Source organism: Phodopus roborovskii, unplaced genomic scaffold (genome assembly GCF_943737965.1).
Source record: "Phodopus roborovskii unplaced genomic scaffold, PHOROB, whole genome shotgun sequence".
Lineage (NCBI taxonomy): Eukaryota > Metazoa > Chordata > Mammalia > Rodentia > Cricetidae > Phodopus > Phodopus roborovskii.
This window is the reverse complement of record NW_026126578.1, coordinates 13254227-13271822: the sequence shown is the minus strand read 5'-3', so window position 1 is coordinate 13271822 and position 17596 is coordinate 13254227. Positions and strand designations below refer to the sequence as shown.

Here is a 17596-nt window from a genome sequence, read left to right as displayed (position 1 = left end):
GTTCCAGGCCAACAAGGGTTACTACTGAGATGCTGTGCCCCAACTTCCCCCACTCCCCCCCCCAAAATAAAAAGACACAGTTGACTTAACTGCCTTCCAGACATTTCTGTTTCTATCTACGTAGATCAGTACCTCTCTCATTCTTCATTAGAGAGGTGTCTGTGCAGTGGACAATGGCTAATGCAGAGACTCAAGCTGGTCAAAGGAATGAAAATAAGTGGCTATCGAGTGTTCATCCCTGAATGGGACATTTATAACAATGCCACCTAAGGTTCAGGAAACATCATGGAGGAGGAGTAAAAAGAATGTCAGAGCCTGGGAATGAGGGCTACTGAAGAACAATGTCTTCCAGACATGACACAGTCAATGTATCCATGAGCTCACTGAAGCTGTGATTAACTCCACCAGACCGGTACAGGACTGGACTGCCAATATCCTGCATAGGAAAGGAGTTCCTGAGGCCCCACCCCTCCCTGAAGATTTATGGGTAGTTATTGGTTGTGGGGGTTGGGGGTTTGTGGGGATAGTGTCACTTTCTTTAGTGCTGGAGCCACTGATAAATTGGCCATGTTCCAGTTGATAATCTCCTGTCCATACTCATGAGGACCATTATAGCAGAACCCTGTGAGTCAAACACAGAACAGAAAATGTCAGAGTAGGCGGGGTCTTGTTGGGAAGAGGGAGGGTTTCATGGGAGAGAGAGGGGAATGGGAGAGTGTAATGTGGGAATTGTAAAAGGACTAAGGTTAAATCATGCATGGAATTGTTAAAGAAGAATAATAGAATTCAAAAAATGCAATTGATTTATTAAAAATTACAATGTAAAGAGTTTCTAACAAGTGAAAAAATAAAATATGCAGCAGAAGTACAATGCTTAGGAGAAAACAATATAGGAGTATAAGACTCATATATAAAGTAATAGACAATATTCTTTGAAAATAGAATTTGATGAATTAAAGATGCAGACTACACAACAAAGAGTTACGAATAGTAAGCAAACAAAGGGACAATGCAAGCAGTGGAATAATAAAAGAAATACCTGATTAATACAACAAAAGACAGAAGAAAGGAAAAACAAGGAACTAATAAGACAAATATAAAACAAGTAGTAAAAAGTCAGACTTCATCTACCTATGGTTAGCTGAATTAAATGTAAATACTCTAAATAAAATAATTAAAAGACTGGGACTCTTAGGTTAGCTTTAAAAAAAAAAAAGTAAGACTCAAATGTATGCTGCCTAAATGAAACACATTTGAGGTTTTTAAAAATGAAGAGATTGTAAGTAAAAAGATAGAGAGAGGTATTTCAGGTTAGTACTTATTGAGAGAAAGTTGGAATCTTTATCATGTTTAGTTTGGTTTGAGACAGGGTCTCAGCATGTAGCCCAGGCTGGCCCATAACTCACAATCTTCCTACCTCAGATACTTAGAATTGCAATCTATGATTACAGGTATGCACAATGCCTAAGGAGTATTTATCTATTTATATTAATCATTTTTAATGGCCATAAACCTTTTTTTCCTTTCTTTTTCAAATTTATTCATTTTCCTTATTTTGCATATCGATCCCAATTCTCTCTGCATCCCTCTCTTCCACCCTCCCCGCCCACTCCCCCCCCCCCACTCCACATGTAGGTGATGCCTTCCTGGAGGGGTCATCTAAATCTGTCAAGTCATTGGAATAGGGACTAGGCCCTCCCTCCTGCCTCTAGGTTAAGGGAGTGCCCCTCCATGGGGAACATGCTCCCAAAGTCCTTTTGTGAACCAGGGATACATTGGTTCCACTGTCTGAGATCCCTTAGACTGCCCAGGCCTTCTAACTAAGACCCATGTTCAGGGGGTCTGAGTCAGTCCAATGCTGGATTCCCAGCTATCAGTCTGGGGTCCATTAGCTCCTCCTTTTTCAGGTCAGCTGTCTCTGTGAGTTTCTGTAGCCTGGTCTTGTCCTCCCTCTCTACATCTGGATTCCAGTTTGGTTCAGTGCTTAGCTGTGGGTGTCTGGTTCTGTTTCCATCAGGCTCTATGATGGTGGATAAGTTAGTCATCAATCTCATTATCAGGGAAGGGCATTTATGGTAGCCTTTCCACTGTTGCTCAGATTGTTAGTTGGGGTCAGTCTTGTAGGTCTCTGGACATTTCTCTAGGTTCAGTTTTCTCTTCAAACCTATAATGGCTCCCTCTTTTATGGTCTCTCTCTCTCTCTCTCTCTTTCTCTCTCTCTCTCTCTCTCCTATTCCTCCCCTGAGTCCCACGTGCTTTCCTCTCCTCCCCTTCTCTTTCCCCTAGCTTCCTCTCCACTCAGGAAGTTCATTGCACTAAGTGCCCATATGAAGGCCATAAACCTTTTAAAAAATCAGAGAAAAACTTTCAAAAGAATATCTATCTTAACATCACACAAATTATATTTTAGAGCAAAAAATATTTTCAGTGGTAAAGGTAATTTCATAATAAGTAGTCAATTCATCAAGAGGACATAATATCTTAAATTCATAGTCACTTAAAAATAGAGCTTTTAGGTATATGAAGCAAAATGAATAGGCCTGCAAAGAAAAGTATATAGATTCCTACTTAAAGTTAAAATGTTTAATATTCTCTCAATCATTTAGTGAATAGACTGAAAATCAGTAAGAATGTAAAATATTTAAAAACCATATAAGTCTATTGATGTTTAATAAGGATCAGGAGAAACAAATAGGCTGAATAGATGTTTATTCAGTGAGAAATAACTCACAATATAGACAGATGAACAACAGAAAGTTCCTGGTCCCCAGGATGCCTCTGGATCTTCTCCTGTCTCTGTGCTGCAAGCAAGAGAGCTCTTCAAGCCCCCTCCTCAGCCTTAGTTCCCCCAGGTCACATCTGGCCCTGTCTCCACCCCCAATGGGTGTGGTCTATACCACAGGTGCAGACAAAGTGAATATCTCACTATGTAAGTCAGCTCCACTCACATGACATTTATAAAGCATCCCAACACCAACAGTAGAGTGTACATTGTTTTCTGGCATCTGTAGAATGTTTACCAAGACAGGCCATGCACTAGTCCACAAAGCAAATCTTAACAAGCAAGAAAGTCATTCAAACAGATGTAGTCCCTGACTAAATTATAAACCAATAAAAGCCCCTACATATTTGGTTCTTTGAATTATGTAACACTCTTCTAAACAATTTATAGATCAAATAAGTAATCAAAAGAAAAATCAGAAAGTTTCTTAAATAGGATGAAATAAAATACAACATATTCAAATCCATGGATTCCATTAAAGCAGCAGTGAGGGTTTTTTAGTACAAAAAGTCTATTATCGTGAAAGGAAATAGAATCCTAACCAATAACCTCAGCTTCCCCCTTATAAATGAGAAAAGTAAGTGAAGCCCAAAGTAGAAAGCAGGAAAGATAAAATCAACAAACCAAAAGCTGGCTTCTTAAGACAACAAACACAATAGACTTGCAGGTGACATAAATTACCAACACAGGACTGGGGCACTGGCTCAGTGGGTAAAAGCGCTAATTGCATAAGCCTGTGAACCCAAGTTCAATACCTCAGACCCACGTTTTAAAGAGCACGGAGTGCAGCGGTGTGCCTTTGCATCCTCAGCTCTTCTCCAGCATGTTTAGAGGCAGGAATAGAAGCTGTCCCTGCCTGGAGTAGGCGCTGTCACAGCGGAAATATGTGACTCTGCCTCAGCAAGGTAGAAAACAGACACCCACCCAAAAGGTAGTCCTCAGTGTGCATACATACACCTACATGGATGTCACAGGCATGCACGCACGCACGCACCTGCGTGCCACACACACGTACACACACATGCACACACAACACAAAAATAAGTAAGCAGAGTTGTTTTGATTTGTTTTTTGTTTTTTTAATTACCAATGTGACGAATGAGAGGCATGTCGTTAGCACAAGTTCTCCAAATAATGAAAGGATGGTAAGAAAATTCACGAGCTACTGTGTAGCAAATCCCTCAAAAAGCACAAACCCCTGCAGCTTACTCAAGAAAGGCAAAGCTGCCCTTAAATATCAAATAAAATGATCTTTTTGGTTAAAAATACTTCCCATGAAGCAACCTCTAGACCTAATGACGTCACTGGTAAACGCCCTGAGCACCCAAGGAAGACATCACACCACTTCTACACAAACTTCTTGAACAGCAGTGAAAAACAAGGAAACTGCTGAACTCATTCTGTAAAACCTTAATTTTGTGACAACAAAATCAGACAAAATGCTAAAGGAAAACAAAATTTAATTAAGTTATTTTTAATCTGTGTATGTCTGCATGTACGTTTGTGGGTGCATGCGTATGCGTGTGCATGTGTATGTGTTCCCACATTTGGCATGGAGTCTCTCACTGTGCTGGAACTCACCAAATAGGCTATTCTGTCCCCAGGGAATCACCTGTTCCTGCCTCCCTAGCACTGGGGTCACAAGCATCTACCACCATGCCCATAATTTTCCTCTTTCTTCCTTCCCTCCTTCCTTCCTTTCTCTCTTCCTTCCTTCCTTCCTTCCTTTTTTTCTTTTCTTTTCTTTCTTTCTTTTTTTTTTTTTTTTTTGTGGGCTCAAATTCAGGTCCTCACACTTGCAAAACAAGCAGTCATCTGAGCTGTCTCTTTGGGTCCATAAAGAAGCCCTTCAGAACAAGGGATGAACTACTGAAAAGAAAACTATGTCTGAGTCTCAAAACAGTTATTCTGCGTGAAAGAAGTCAGTCCCTAGTATAAAATTTGTTTTACCAAGCAGATGAATTCAAATGACAGAGGAGAGCTCACTGGCTGCACAGAGACACTGCAGCAGGGGCCATGGGAGCAAGAAGAGATTATCAAGAGCCTGGAGGACGTTTTTGACGGTGATTGATGTGTTCATTAGCTTGACAGTGGCAGCTCTGTGGATACATGTATGTCAAGAGCCTTCAGTTTGTACATCTTAAATATGGCAATCAATTGGCAGTTAATGGGAACAGAGGTCCAGTTAATAGGAACAGATCTTCAGTTTGTAGTCACACATTATTTAGACACTAAAGGAATACCCAATTGCTCTACACGTAAAGGAAAAAAAGACTGTGAACGGTCTAAGAGGTCCAAGGCTTGATGGGAAAATTCAGGGAAGAAAGAACTCAGTAGCTGGCGGGAGTGGTCTCTGTGGAAAGTCCTAATTGTTCCAGTTCAAACCGGCTATCTATGCCGCCTGCTCTTTGCCAACTAACAAGACAATGTTTAACCGCAGGCCCATGGTCAGCTCTGGCCCTGAGCACATGAACAAAGTCCATACTCGCCAGCAGAAGCTTCTACTCTAGAAGTTTGGAAGGATGGAAGGGACCAATGACTGCATGCTGATCAAGAGGAACCGGAGTACAACCCAGGTAGTCCTGAGGGGCACCCCCCCCCACTTAGTTCTCCCATCATCACCATTAAGAATGGAGTCAGGGCCATGGGAGTCTCCCTCATTACCCTAAAATGTGAGGGACCCTAAAGAGTCATGCAGGGGCCACCCCTCCCAAAAGGAGCACACTCTGTGATGTTACCTGTAATGTTCCAGCTTGTTTTTTTTAAAAATGCAAAGAACTATATTCTATCTACATTAGCAACAGAAGTCAGTGTGTACATGAAAAGGCTATAATGAATGCTAGCCTGACCAAAGTGGGCATGGAGTAACCCAGTAACAAGACTGTTATGTGCTTCTCACAAGAGACCTGGGATAGACAAAGCAATTCTGAGCAAAGAAATGATGCTAGAGGTATTGCCATTATCTTCTTTCAAGCTATACTACAGAATCCCAATAACAAGAACAGCATGACACTGGTACAAAATTTATTACAGTACAAAAGGGAGTTATAAACCCATGTAACTACAGCAATGTGGCTTTTGAGAAATACTCAAAAATATACACTGTAGAAAAGACAGTTTTCCAGCTGGACAAAACAGCCCTACAGACTACAGCCAGGATATCTGAATCTTCTTCGAATCCCCCATGACAGCGCCCCTTACCAGCAGGAAGTAGTTTGGAAAGAACGACGCCCAAATTCCCAAATATTGTGTATAAATGTTTGTTTTCATTTAATTGGACTTTGTTACATAAAATTAAATAAAATAATAATAAAAAAAAAGAAAAGACAGTTTTCTTGGTGCTGTATATCCACAGACTGAAGAATAAAATTGGGCTCCTGTCTCTTGCCGTTCACAAAACCCAGCTCCAAATGGATCAAAGGCCTTAATGTAAGAACTAAAACTGGGAAACTGTTAGAGAAAAAAAAAGTAGGGAATACAATTAAAGATGGAAACATAGGCAAGAACCAAGGAAATGAGGTCAACAATTGATAATGGACCCTCATGAAATTAAAAAGTGGCTATACAGCAAAAGAAGCAGTTTACTGGGTGAAGAAACAGAATAGGAGAAAAGTTTTTGCCAGCAATATATCTGATGGAAGATTGACAGATTTTGATGATCCCTCACGGAAGGCCTCACCCTCCCTGGGGAATGGATAGGGGATGGGATGTGGGGGTCAGTGGGGGACATGGGAGGCTGGGAGGGAGAGGGAACTGGGATTGACATGTAAAACAAGCTTGAATCTATTTGCCAAAACAGATTTCTTTTTTCTTTTCTTTCTCTCTTTCTTTCTTTTTTTCCTGGGGGAGGGGGTTTGTTGTTGTTGTTTGAGACAGGGATTCTCTGTCTTCTTTTGGAGCCTGTAGACCAGGCTGGCCTCGAACTCAGAGAGATCTGCCTGCCTCCGCCTCCCGAGTGCTAGGATCAAAGGTGTCTGTCTATCTGTGCTATGTCATACTGTGGCCTCACATGAACACACCAATCCTGGGTGTTCTGTCAGAGACATCCCACCCAGAATTTGGTGTGTGGGGTCTGAGGATTAGAACAAACTTAGAGAACTGTAAGGAGAGGAACAGCTCCTGCCCTGTATTAGATGGTCCTCAGTTGTGTGGACACAAAACTCCAGGTTCCCAAAAATCAATCAAAGACTTAGAAATCAAAGGAAAGTGGTTGACAGTCAGGTCTTAGCCAAGCTGAGATTAACAGACAAGTCATCAAAATTCTCCTAGCCAAACTGAATGGTATTACTGCTCCCCACACCACCACCACCTGCCCCACCATGCTTCTTGGGATGACCAGAGTCTCTTTATCTCCTTGGCTGAGGTCTGTGTTGGACAGGCCTTGGGGGGAAGTCATATTTATTTTCTCTCCAGGGAGCTGAGGATGAAGGGCTGGAAAAATAAGTTTACAACTTCAGCAACTTCTCCAGCTAGGGAGCCAGGGACACAGCGACTGGACATGTGGGCATGTTCCTCCTCCTCCAGGAGCTAGGAAGGCTTCCTTTCTCCCAGGAAGAAGATCACAGAAAGAAGGGATTCACTTCCTCATTGGGGTCCTTCAGCAATATCTGTACTTGTGCTTTCCAATTCTTCTCTCTCCATCTCCCTCCATCTTTTTCTTAAACACTCTCTGGATACCTTGCTCAGCCTAGACATAGGGGTGTGGGGCTGGAGAGGCGCCTTGGTCCTGCCTCAAGCAGATGATGGAACAGACTTAGTCAACTTCCTAGGAGAGGCCTTATACTCTCCGAGGAACAGATGGAAGGTGGAGGGGGGACGAAGTGGGGGAAGCAGAAGAGGAGGGAGGGGGAACTGGGATTGGAATGTAAAGCATTAATGAAAAAGGAGAAAAAAGTTAACCCTTAAAACCCATTAAAAAAAAAAAAAACAAAACCCCTCTCCCATCAGGTGTTGCCCTAGTAACTACCTCTACCGCAATCGCCCCTGAGTTCTCAAAAATTGTTCCCACTCACCACCTTCTCAGCCCCTCTGCAGCATCTACTCTGTTTGCTTTCTTCTCCTTTCTAACATATCTCCAACTGCCTTTTTCTCAGTTTTCAACCTGTGTTGCTACTCTCTTCTTTTCTCCTCATAGGCTCTTTCTCTTTCCTCACCTACTCAATAGGCTGGCAATCTCTCTCCTCTCTCCCTCTCCGCCACCTCTGTGTGTGTGTGTGTGTGTGTGTGTGTGTGTGTGTGTGTCGCACGCGCGCGCGTGCGTTTCTTTTGAGACAGGAAGCCTTACTGTGTGGCCCAGGTTGACCTTGAACTCACATTAACAATCCTCCTGCGTCAGCCTCCTGAGATTACAGATATAAACTGCCATGTAGTCTCACTCCCCCCCCACACCCAATTTTTCAAGACATGGTTTCTCTGTATAGACCAGGCTGGCCTCAAACTCACAGAGATCTGCATGCCCCTACCTTTAGAGTGCTAGGATTTAAGTTGCCTACCACCACCAGGCTAGGCTTTCTTTTTCGCTTTTTTAATGCTTTTAAAAAATAAAATAAATTTCTAATGACACCTCAATGTGTATTTCCAACCAGATCATTCACACAAACTCCAAACTCCCATATTGTACTGTCATGACAAATCCATTTGAATGTGCCAAAGGTATCTCGAGTCAGTCACTTATTTTCCTCTGAAAATCTGCAGCCTTTCATGTCTTAGGAAGAGTGGCCCTTTTCAGGTTAAAAGTCTCGGGTTGCTTAGACAGGGTTAGCAACAGGCACTATGTCCAGGACTCAGATTCTGCATATCTCACATACACACACAGGTATGCTGGGTGTTGAGAAATTCACTCTGCTGGCAGCCAGGGTCCAGGGAGTTGGAGGCTTCACCTGAAGGCCTGGGTCCTGAAATACTTTGGCTTACTTTGGGTAGAGTCAATAGTTACGAGAGAAGGCATGAATCTTAGCTACTTGTCTATGGTTGTGATAAAAGATCTCACGGAAGCAAATCAAGTAACTAAGGGTTTATTCTGGCACATAGTTCAAGGTACAGTCCATCGTGGTGGGGAGTCGTCAAGCCAGCAGGAGATTAAAGCAGCTGGGCACACTGCATCCACCGTCAGGAAGAAGAAAGCAATGGATGCCCTTATTCGACACACTTTCTCCTTTTTATACAGCCCAGGGGGAGTGATGCTGCCCCCTCCTTTACAATGGATTGCCCCACCTCAACTAGTCAAGGCAATTTCTTACTGGCATGCTCAGAAGCTGATCTAACCTAAAGATTTTATTACACCTATTTACTTTGTGTGTGTGTGTGTCTGTCTGTCTGTCTGTCTGTCTGTGTCTGTGTGGGGGGTGCATTGGTGCCACAGTTCACATGGAGAAGTGACAGGGCAACTTGGTGGAGGTCAGAGGAACTGAACTCAGATCAACAGGCTTGGTGGCAGGTGCCTTCACCTAATGCTGCTATTTCAACAGTCCCAAATCTGACCTAAGTTATCCCAAACAGGTGTCCTAGGCAAGTCCAGAACCTGCAAAACTAATAATCAACCCTATCCATCATAGGAACCAGGGATTTATCTAAAACCTTTAGCTTTATACCTGGTCTATCCCCTGCAGTCAATTCTCAACACAGCAGCCAGTGAGAGTGTCTTCAGTCGAAGACCTTTGCTATTCCTGCTCACAACCCTGCCCCGACTCTCCATGACACTAGAGGAAAAGCTAACATTTTACAGTAGCCAGCAAGGCCCTACCTGGTCTGCATCCTTGTTGTGTAGCTCCAAATCTAAACACGCCCTCCTCCAAAGAGAAGAAAAGATCACAAGACTTGGAAAGTTCAAGAAATTTACAAGGATCATGAGCTTCCTCTCTAAGCCACTAAGATAGCAAATAAATGCTGAGAAACGGGTCTCTGCTGGAGCTGTCTGCTGGCTGGACAGAGAGCTCCACCACAGAGCTTTGCCCATGCTGGGGAGGGTGTTTTAGTGATGCATCTGCACCCCCTACTCCTATAAATAGCCAAGTGAGACTCAGGTGGAGAGCCCTTTCTTGGGACTGTTGTTGGTGTCCTGTCTGTGGTGGAAAGAAAGATGTTGGTTTAGGTCCCATCAACAAAAGGCATATGACAGCAACTTTTCCACTTACTTCCCTGACAGCACCTTCTAGCTACTCATCTCGCTCCAGGCTTGCAGGCTCCTTTATGCTCCATGAAGCCAGGTGGGCTCTTGCTTTGGGCCATTTAACCTTTGTTTCCTCTCTCTACAGCAAGCTTACCTGGATGATCACATGACCACCCCTCTCACTCCTGGCAAGCCTTCACTCAAATGTCCTCAGTGCAGCCCACTGTGACACCCCCTTTAAAACAGCCACAAGCCCACACCCACACTCCTAATCCCCTTTCCTCTTCCTGTTCTTCTCTGTAGGGCTTGCTAACTTCTGATACTCTATATAATTTTCTTATTGGCTAAGCTTTCCTTTGTCATGTCTGGTATATTTGCAAATGCATTTCAAGCACTTAGGGTGTCCGGTATTTGCTGTTGAATGACATAGAGGTTAGGCTTTCTTGTCTGCGTGCCAACACAAGTGACATTCTGGCAACTCTAGGAAACCTTCATAGTGATGCTGGCATTGAGCCCTGGATCCTAGATAACACCAAGAGTTTTGTCTAGGTGACTGAGGTAGGCAAACCTCCTGACCACAGCCCTGAGAATGCCATTTTAGCTTCTGGTCTTGGTGGCCATTGTTACATCACTTTGCTTCCCTGACTTTCAACTGTTTAGCCATTCCTTTATCTATCTCAGCTCCTTTCCTGATGCAGAACTTACTTTGAATTAGATCTGCCAGGAATTAAAGCTTTGAGCTTTGAGCAGAGTTCTTGGGATTGAATTGTCACCACACAAATGCATCACTAACAGAAGTTCTCACCGTACCCCTCCCCCGCCCCCACCCCAAGCACAACAGTGGCTGTGATGCTGTGGACTTAGAGATTCTCTGGACCAGAAGCAAGTTGATAGAACACATTACTAAGCATGGTACCTCCCTGGGACACCCACCATTCTTTCCAGAACCTATTCAGAACATGTGTGGCATTCCTAGGAGCCCGAGTATCCATCAGAGAACAATGGACTTAAATAAAATCACTAGGGCAACAGAAAGGGGGCAAATCAGTATATATGCTCTGTCTTTGTTTTTTTCACCCTTCCTCCCCAAATCAGCAGCAAAGAGTCCCCTTGGCATCAGTTCATCCATCGGCCAAAAAAACCGAAAATGCTCCAGCCTAAGGTTCTGTGGGAGCTTGCTTTCTGTGTCATGAACTGCTGAAAATGCAAAGGCAAGGGCTCTGGGTTCTTCCAATACTTATCCTCGGTCTTTGGCAAATGAGCCTTTTCATTAATTCACCCAGTAGCCTTGAATGGCTCATGCCCTGCAGAGCAAACCTGGCATTAGGCTCTAGCTCCAAAGTCCATCAGAATACTCCCACTACTGGGCTGCTGTCATTCATCAGAAAATAGGGAGGTGGCACACACAGTCCTCCGCTCCATCAAGGGCTGAAACTGTGGGTGGTGACACAAGATTAAATCTCAGGTCTCCTAAAAATGTCTCAATTGTCACACGGAGTCAGAGATTCTGTCCAAGAGGCAGAAGTCCCAGCAGTCGTACCCAGGCACCCACACAAGAGACTGAGGGCCCGGGACTGCTTTTCCTGTGTATGCATCTGTAAGCCAGACTGGACTAATCACTGCTCAGACCCTAAAGTTGCCAGACAAGGGAAGCAGCCTTGAGTCCAGCATCCCCAGCTGTCCTGCCTCTACTCCCCTTCACTGCCGTTCTCATCCCCAGCAGCTTTACACTAAGCTTGGAAATCACTGCCTCAACCCTTACCCAATTCCAGAGAGGCTTGGGGAAATCTTCTCACCCCGTAATCTTTCTGCCACATGAGAAACTAAGCTGGTTTCTAGGTTCTGAGTCCCAATGTGCGGCTTTAGTCCCTCGCCTCCGTCTGTGCCCTGGGCCAGCCACATCCCTCTACCTGACGTTCTAAGGGAAGGTGTTCAGGCCCTAAGTCCTCAGCTAACATAGGAGCCGCTAGATGAGGAACAAGAAGACCTCCCTCCTTCACTCACAATGCAGACGGAGCAAAGTCCTGTGATTTCAGGCCTCTAGCCAGAACTCCTAGGGAGAAAGGACATATTACCTCATTCTCATTCCTCTAGGGAAAAATACATGTTAACTTCCGACCCCACGGTTAGTCTCCAATGTCCACAAAGCCGGGAACAAGACAGCGTGAGTGAAGAGTACCCCTTTTGGTCTCTCCCAGTCCCCTCCCACCTCCACACTGGACTGTTTGGACCGTGTGCCTCATCTCTCAAAACCATTCAGGACAGAGACTTGAGGTTGAGTTTGGAGGCCTCTGCTGCCCTGCAAGTGGGTAGGTATGTTCCTGTCAGCACTGTCCCTGGTGACCTACCTCTGTGTTCCGCGTTCCTCCAACTCAGGATGTAGCCTCCCTACAAAAACAGACCCATGACCCGCAATCCCTGGAAGCTTTATACATCAACAGAACAGGATGGTTTCCTAACCCATGGGTCAACGCCAAGCCCTTTAGTATCTGGGGACTCTGTCCAAGGCTTCACACAGAGGTGTGGAAATTCTCTAAATGTGGATTAGTGCAATTACCCCAGAGGGCTAGGAAGGAAAATAAGCCAGTACAGGAGTATGTACACATACACATACAGAGAGAGGCAGAGGCAGAGACAGAGACAGAGAGAATTTTAAAGGAAAGGCCATGAGGGTCAAAGATTGTACTAGTGAGAGTTGGGAAACAGATATTATTGGGAATGTCATGGTACCAGCTGAGTAGTGGGGGGGGAGGGGACACAAGGCCAAAGTCAAAGAATGCTATCTTGATTTTCAGGGGCAGCCATCGAGACCCTGGGGGCTTCAGGAACTTGACCAAGATCTCGCAGAGGAAGAGCATTCCCTGATCCAACTGGATCCGAGCCTGTACTCACACTGCTAAGAGAGAAAGCCCCAGGACACTCACATGATTTATCTAGGTCACAGTGTCCTCAGTGACCTGTCAGGGTCCTTCAACACCAGCATACTACCCACTCATACAACTTCCCAAAGGGACAGCAAGTGTGGCGGACAGAAGCATTCTCCTTCCTGGGGTCACTGGGGTGGCACAGTGCCTCTCACCTCCCCCGTTCTTGTAGCAGAGATAGGGAAACCTCCAGACGTTGCCTAAGCCAATGATCTCTCCCGCCACTGACAGCACGAACTCCATCTTGTTGTTCCAGTGTTCACGTTCCAGGGTGCCATCTTCCTCCACCTTCTCCATGACTGGACACACTGGCTTTGTCTCTCCATTACTGGTTGTTCCCGAGATCCTGTTTTCCATCCCACCTGGAAAACAAGTGGGGTGCTCTGTCACTGGCGGGAACCCCACAGAGGAAACCTCCCCCCCTTCAGGAAATTCCCACGGGAATAAATTCCCTGGCAAAGGGTGACTTCCTTCTCTGTTCTCCGACCCGTTCCTTTCTAGCGCCCCTCACTGGCAGAGCTGGGGACCAGCTCCTGATACTTCCTGTTCCTTCACAGTGAGAAAGCACTGACCATGAAGAGCAGACTTTGCCTCCATGATGCATATTCTCTGAATTCATAGTCTGTGGTCATCTGCCCGCTCCCTTGCCTTTCACACCCAGCTGTGACACATTAAAAAGCAATTCAGTCCCTTTATAGGCTATGTCCATCAAGAGGATGACAGTTGACAAATTGTCAAACCCACTGACATCCCTTGCAGGAATTATCCTAAAGAAATAACTCTGACCACGAGGAAAAGATCTGATATTGAAGGTGATGGTTGTTCATTACAGAAACCAAAAGTAATTGAAAGAATATACATGTTAGAAATAGAAGGCATATTAATAAGGTATGGTAGGTATATTATGAGCTTCTATACCAATCATTAAAAACTATGTTGCAGGGAAACAACATATCGAAACAAACGGGTGTGTGCGCTATAGGAAGCGAGATCAGTATGTACAAGAGGGTCATGTTTGCCAGATTCTTTATAATGTCTTTACATGCATTGAAAGACTGGAACAGGCACCATGCCATTTCTTTCTTAGTGGCTGCATCTTAGGAATGTATTCCTTATCTATGTCCTCTCCACTCCAATCCAAGAAACGGCCTCTGAAGGATATTGAATGGGACCAGTGACTGAGCAAGGTGAACTGAGCTGTCTAGGAATTCATTCCTCGCTCCCCCATTTCTTCCTTAATCAACATACATGGAAAAATTACCTCCCTCACTCTCCCTCACAGCCCCCCTCTTCTTTGACAATAACAGTGTAGCAATTTGTTACACTAGAGATGATGGCATGACTTCCTAAACCACTGATACTGAGATTGAGGAGAAATTACCGATGTGGTTTGTATTAAATGAGCAGCTATCATGGACTAAGCATTTTACACATACTCATTTAATTCTTACGTCAGTCCAATTGTTGTCCAGAAAATGAGTGTATAAAGTACCTGAAGCTCTTGCTAGATTAAATCAAGTTACTGTAGCCACATAGGTGGGAAACTGTATGGGACTTGAAGCCACTCTGCACTCCCTGCCTTTCCAGTGACATCAATTCACTTACGTTGGCTGCCTTGGTTTATCGACATATTTAATGTCAGTGTTTGCAGTGATTCCCTCCTCATTTTATACAGTGGCCCCTTTTGTTCCGGTTTTTTATGTTGTTGTTGTTTTGAGACAAGGTCTATAACCCAGTTTGTCCTAGAACTCACTATACAACAGAAACTTGAGGGGATCCCCCTGCCCTCAGCTTCCCGAGTGCTCTGATTATGGGCCCGAGACACCATAACTAGTTTAGAGTAGACCCTTTCTAGAGAAGTAAGCAGGTGGGCTTTCTCCGAATCCCAAAAGAGTTCAAATTAATGGACCACTCTCATGAAGAACCCTTCCAAGTCACAGGCGTTCCTTAGCTTCTGCCTCCAGCCCTAGCGACTGGAAAAGTCATCCCACAAGACAGTTAGTGGAAGGCAGCTCTGATTATATGACAAGTTGGGGAGTGGGCTCCAAACTTAGCTGTGGCCAATAAAGAAAAACTCCAGCAACAGGGGCAAGAAGTTTCTATGCTGACTGAACTTGTCTTCTCAGACTCATGCTGATCTGGCCTCCTCCTACCAACTAACCATCTCAGGGATGTCTTCCAGTGAGGTAAAGCCCCCCCACTTGGCCTTTCCACACCCCCCCCAGCAACCAAGCAGCACTCCCTCTCTCTCTCTCTCAGCCCTCTGGGGCTGGAAGAGCATAGGCTGTGGATTCCAACAAGCCAGGTTCAGACCGTAGCCATTTCCAGCATTCCTGCCTGCCTCCAAAGAGGTTAATGAATAACTCAGCCTTAGTTTGTTCATCTGTGAAAGTGGGAACGATAGCTTCGACTGGGCTGGGAGGCTTGAGTGAGGAGATGTGTGAGATCTTCACAACTTAAGCTCAGTGATTTCTCCCTCCAATCAGGGCTCTCTGTTTCCTACTCCTGCTGCCCCTTAAGTCAGGAGCCACCGCTTTCAGAACCCCAAGAAAATAGCATGAGGTGTTTGCATCTGCACACCTAAGAGCCAGCAGCGCTGTTAGGGGACATCAAAAGCCCTTTGGCTGTAAATCCGCAGATTCCACCAACCTACATTCTGAGACCCAGAAAGAGGAGAGAGAGAGAGAGAGAGAGAGAGAGAGAGAGAGAGAGAGAGAGAGAGAGAGAGAGAAGAAAATATTCCGAACCTTGGTGACGTTTCTGCCTGAGGTCCGTCAGAGAATTCTTGAGGGGGCCAAAGGAAGGTGCTGGCTATTTAAAGCGTGACTGGAGACTGCCCTGTGGCGGCTGTAATCCTAAACTTGACCGGCCCACATTCTGCCTCCCGCCTTCCCCCTCCCATCTTCTCCCCTCCCCTCAGCCACCAAACAATCTGCACATGAGTGACTCCCTGGTTAGGGAACTATGTGTGCACCCTGACAGGTCAGCCAGTTGCTTGTGACTTTACCACAGCATACTCTCTTCGCATCTCTTGCATGCCCTTCCTTCTGACACTCTGGCCCTCTCTAAAGGGATCAACCAGTTACCGTGTCTTTCCACAACTCAAGGGCTCCTGGGAATCAATCAGTACTAGGTGTTTATTTGATGAGGTGTTATGTAGATTAATTTAAAAGTATATGGATCTTATCTGGTTCCAAATGGCACTTAGGAAAGGACAATAATTTGGGAAGTAGGTGGGGGAGACATTAAGATCACTGAACTGTGAGAAGTCAGTAAAACTTCCAGCGTGCATACATACACAGACACAGACACACACACGTGCACACACAACGTTTAAAAGTTTGAAAAGGGCTCATGAGTTAACAGTGGTTGTTCTCAGAGTAGAGTTGGCTGAGGAAACAGTAGTAAAGGAGATTTCCTCTTCTTCTTGACACTCCGTATTGTTTGAATTATTTGACAAAGTGCTAGAACTTTTTTTTTTAATGCAATCAAATGAAGCGCCAAAGCTTAAAACAAACTTGTCAGGGAAGATTTGGCAATGTGAGGCAGACAGCTAGTTAGAGGGACTTTCTTTCCAGGCAGGGATGACCCAAGGAGTTAGCCGGCTGTTCTGTTCGTTCAGCTGCATGTTGCAAGGCTAGAGCTGTCTCGGGCCCAACACCTGCTCCAGAGCAGGAAAACAGGGACTGCATAAGCTTTGATGCCAGGAAGCCCAGGGCCCATTGCATCTGTCACTTTTCAGCTTGACATTTTGAGCAAAGCATTCAACTTCCGAAACTCCCAACTTCACATCTACGAAACGGAGAAGATGCTGCCTATCTTGGACAACTGTGTGAGGTTTCAGGAGAGAATGGATCTCATAATGTAGCAAGCCCACCAACAATAACTGATGCTGCTATTTACCCTTCAAGAAGCATTCACAGTGAGCTTCAGGGAAGGTATCTTAAAGAAAGGAAGGAAGGAAGGAAGGAAGGAAGGAAGGAAGGAAGGAAGAAAGAAAGAAAGAAGGAAGGAAAGAAAGAAGGAAGGAAGAAAGTAAGATTGTATCTGTGTGTGTGTGTGTGTGTGTGTGTGTGTGTGTGTGTGTTTGTGTGTGTGTATTCTGTGTATGTTTGTGTACATGCATGTGGGTGCCCTCAGCAGCCAGGAGAGGGTGTCAGACTTCCTGGAACCAGACTTACAAGCAGATGTGGGTCCACTATGTGAGTGCTAGGAATCAAACTCTGGTCCTCTGGAAGAGCAGCTAGTGTTCTTGTCCAATGAGCCCTCTCTCCAGCCCTGGTGATTATTCTTGTGTTTCAGAAGCCCCTTTTCTTCTTCTTTCCTAACCATCCATCTATTTCATCTTATGGTTTAAAGAAAGAGATGAAATGGGTTCTCAAAGATAGGCTGCAAATTCATGCTTAAAGCACAACGCAATGTGATTGACTTCCTAGACTTATGCCAAGTGATATTTACTAGCAGCCTACTACTGACCTAATAAGTGCTATGAACACTCACATTTGTACTCCAAAATTACCAGGCAGCTGGAGATTATTTGAGACTCAAATCAGTCCCCTAAGAAGTCTGGGTACCACACAGCCTTCAGCAGTATTTTTTGGTTCTGTATGACCTCACACTGATGGGATTTCTTTTTTAGGAAACACTCCCAGGGATCAGAGCATCCTTGGTGTCATCTTCTGTCCTCCAGTTGCTCTGACATGAGGGGATGCTGATTCCTCCGTTTTCACATAACTGCTGCTACACTGCCATTTTGATTGCTCTTTTATTTCTTCCCAAATG

At 44.8% G+C, this 17596-nt stretch overlaps 1 protein-coding gene across 1 annotated transcript in view; it reads right to left on the bottom strand.

The window, feature by feature from the left end:
• The window catches only part of Slc6a13 (solute carrier family 6 member 13), a 36216-nt gene extending 20532 nt beyond the window's left edge, over positions 1-15684 (bottom strand). The window contains exons 1-2 of the mRNA XM_051203598.1: positions 15562-15684; positions 12970-13176 (exon numbers count right to left, since the gene is read on the bottom strand). Coding sequence (XP_051059555.1) covers positions 12970-13171 — 202 coding nt within the window. The 5' untranslated portion in view covers positions 13172-13176; positions 15562-15684. The remainder of the gene's footprint in view (positions 1-12969; positions 13177-15561) is intronic.
• Between the last annotated feature and the right edge of the window lie 1912 nt (positions 15685-17596).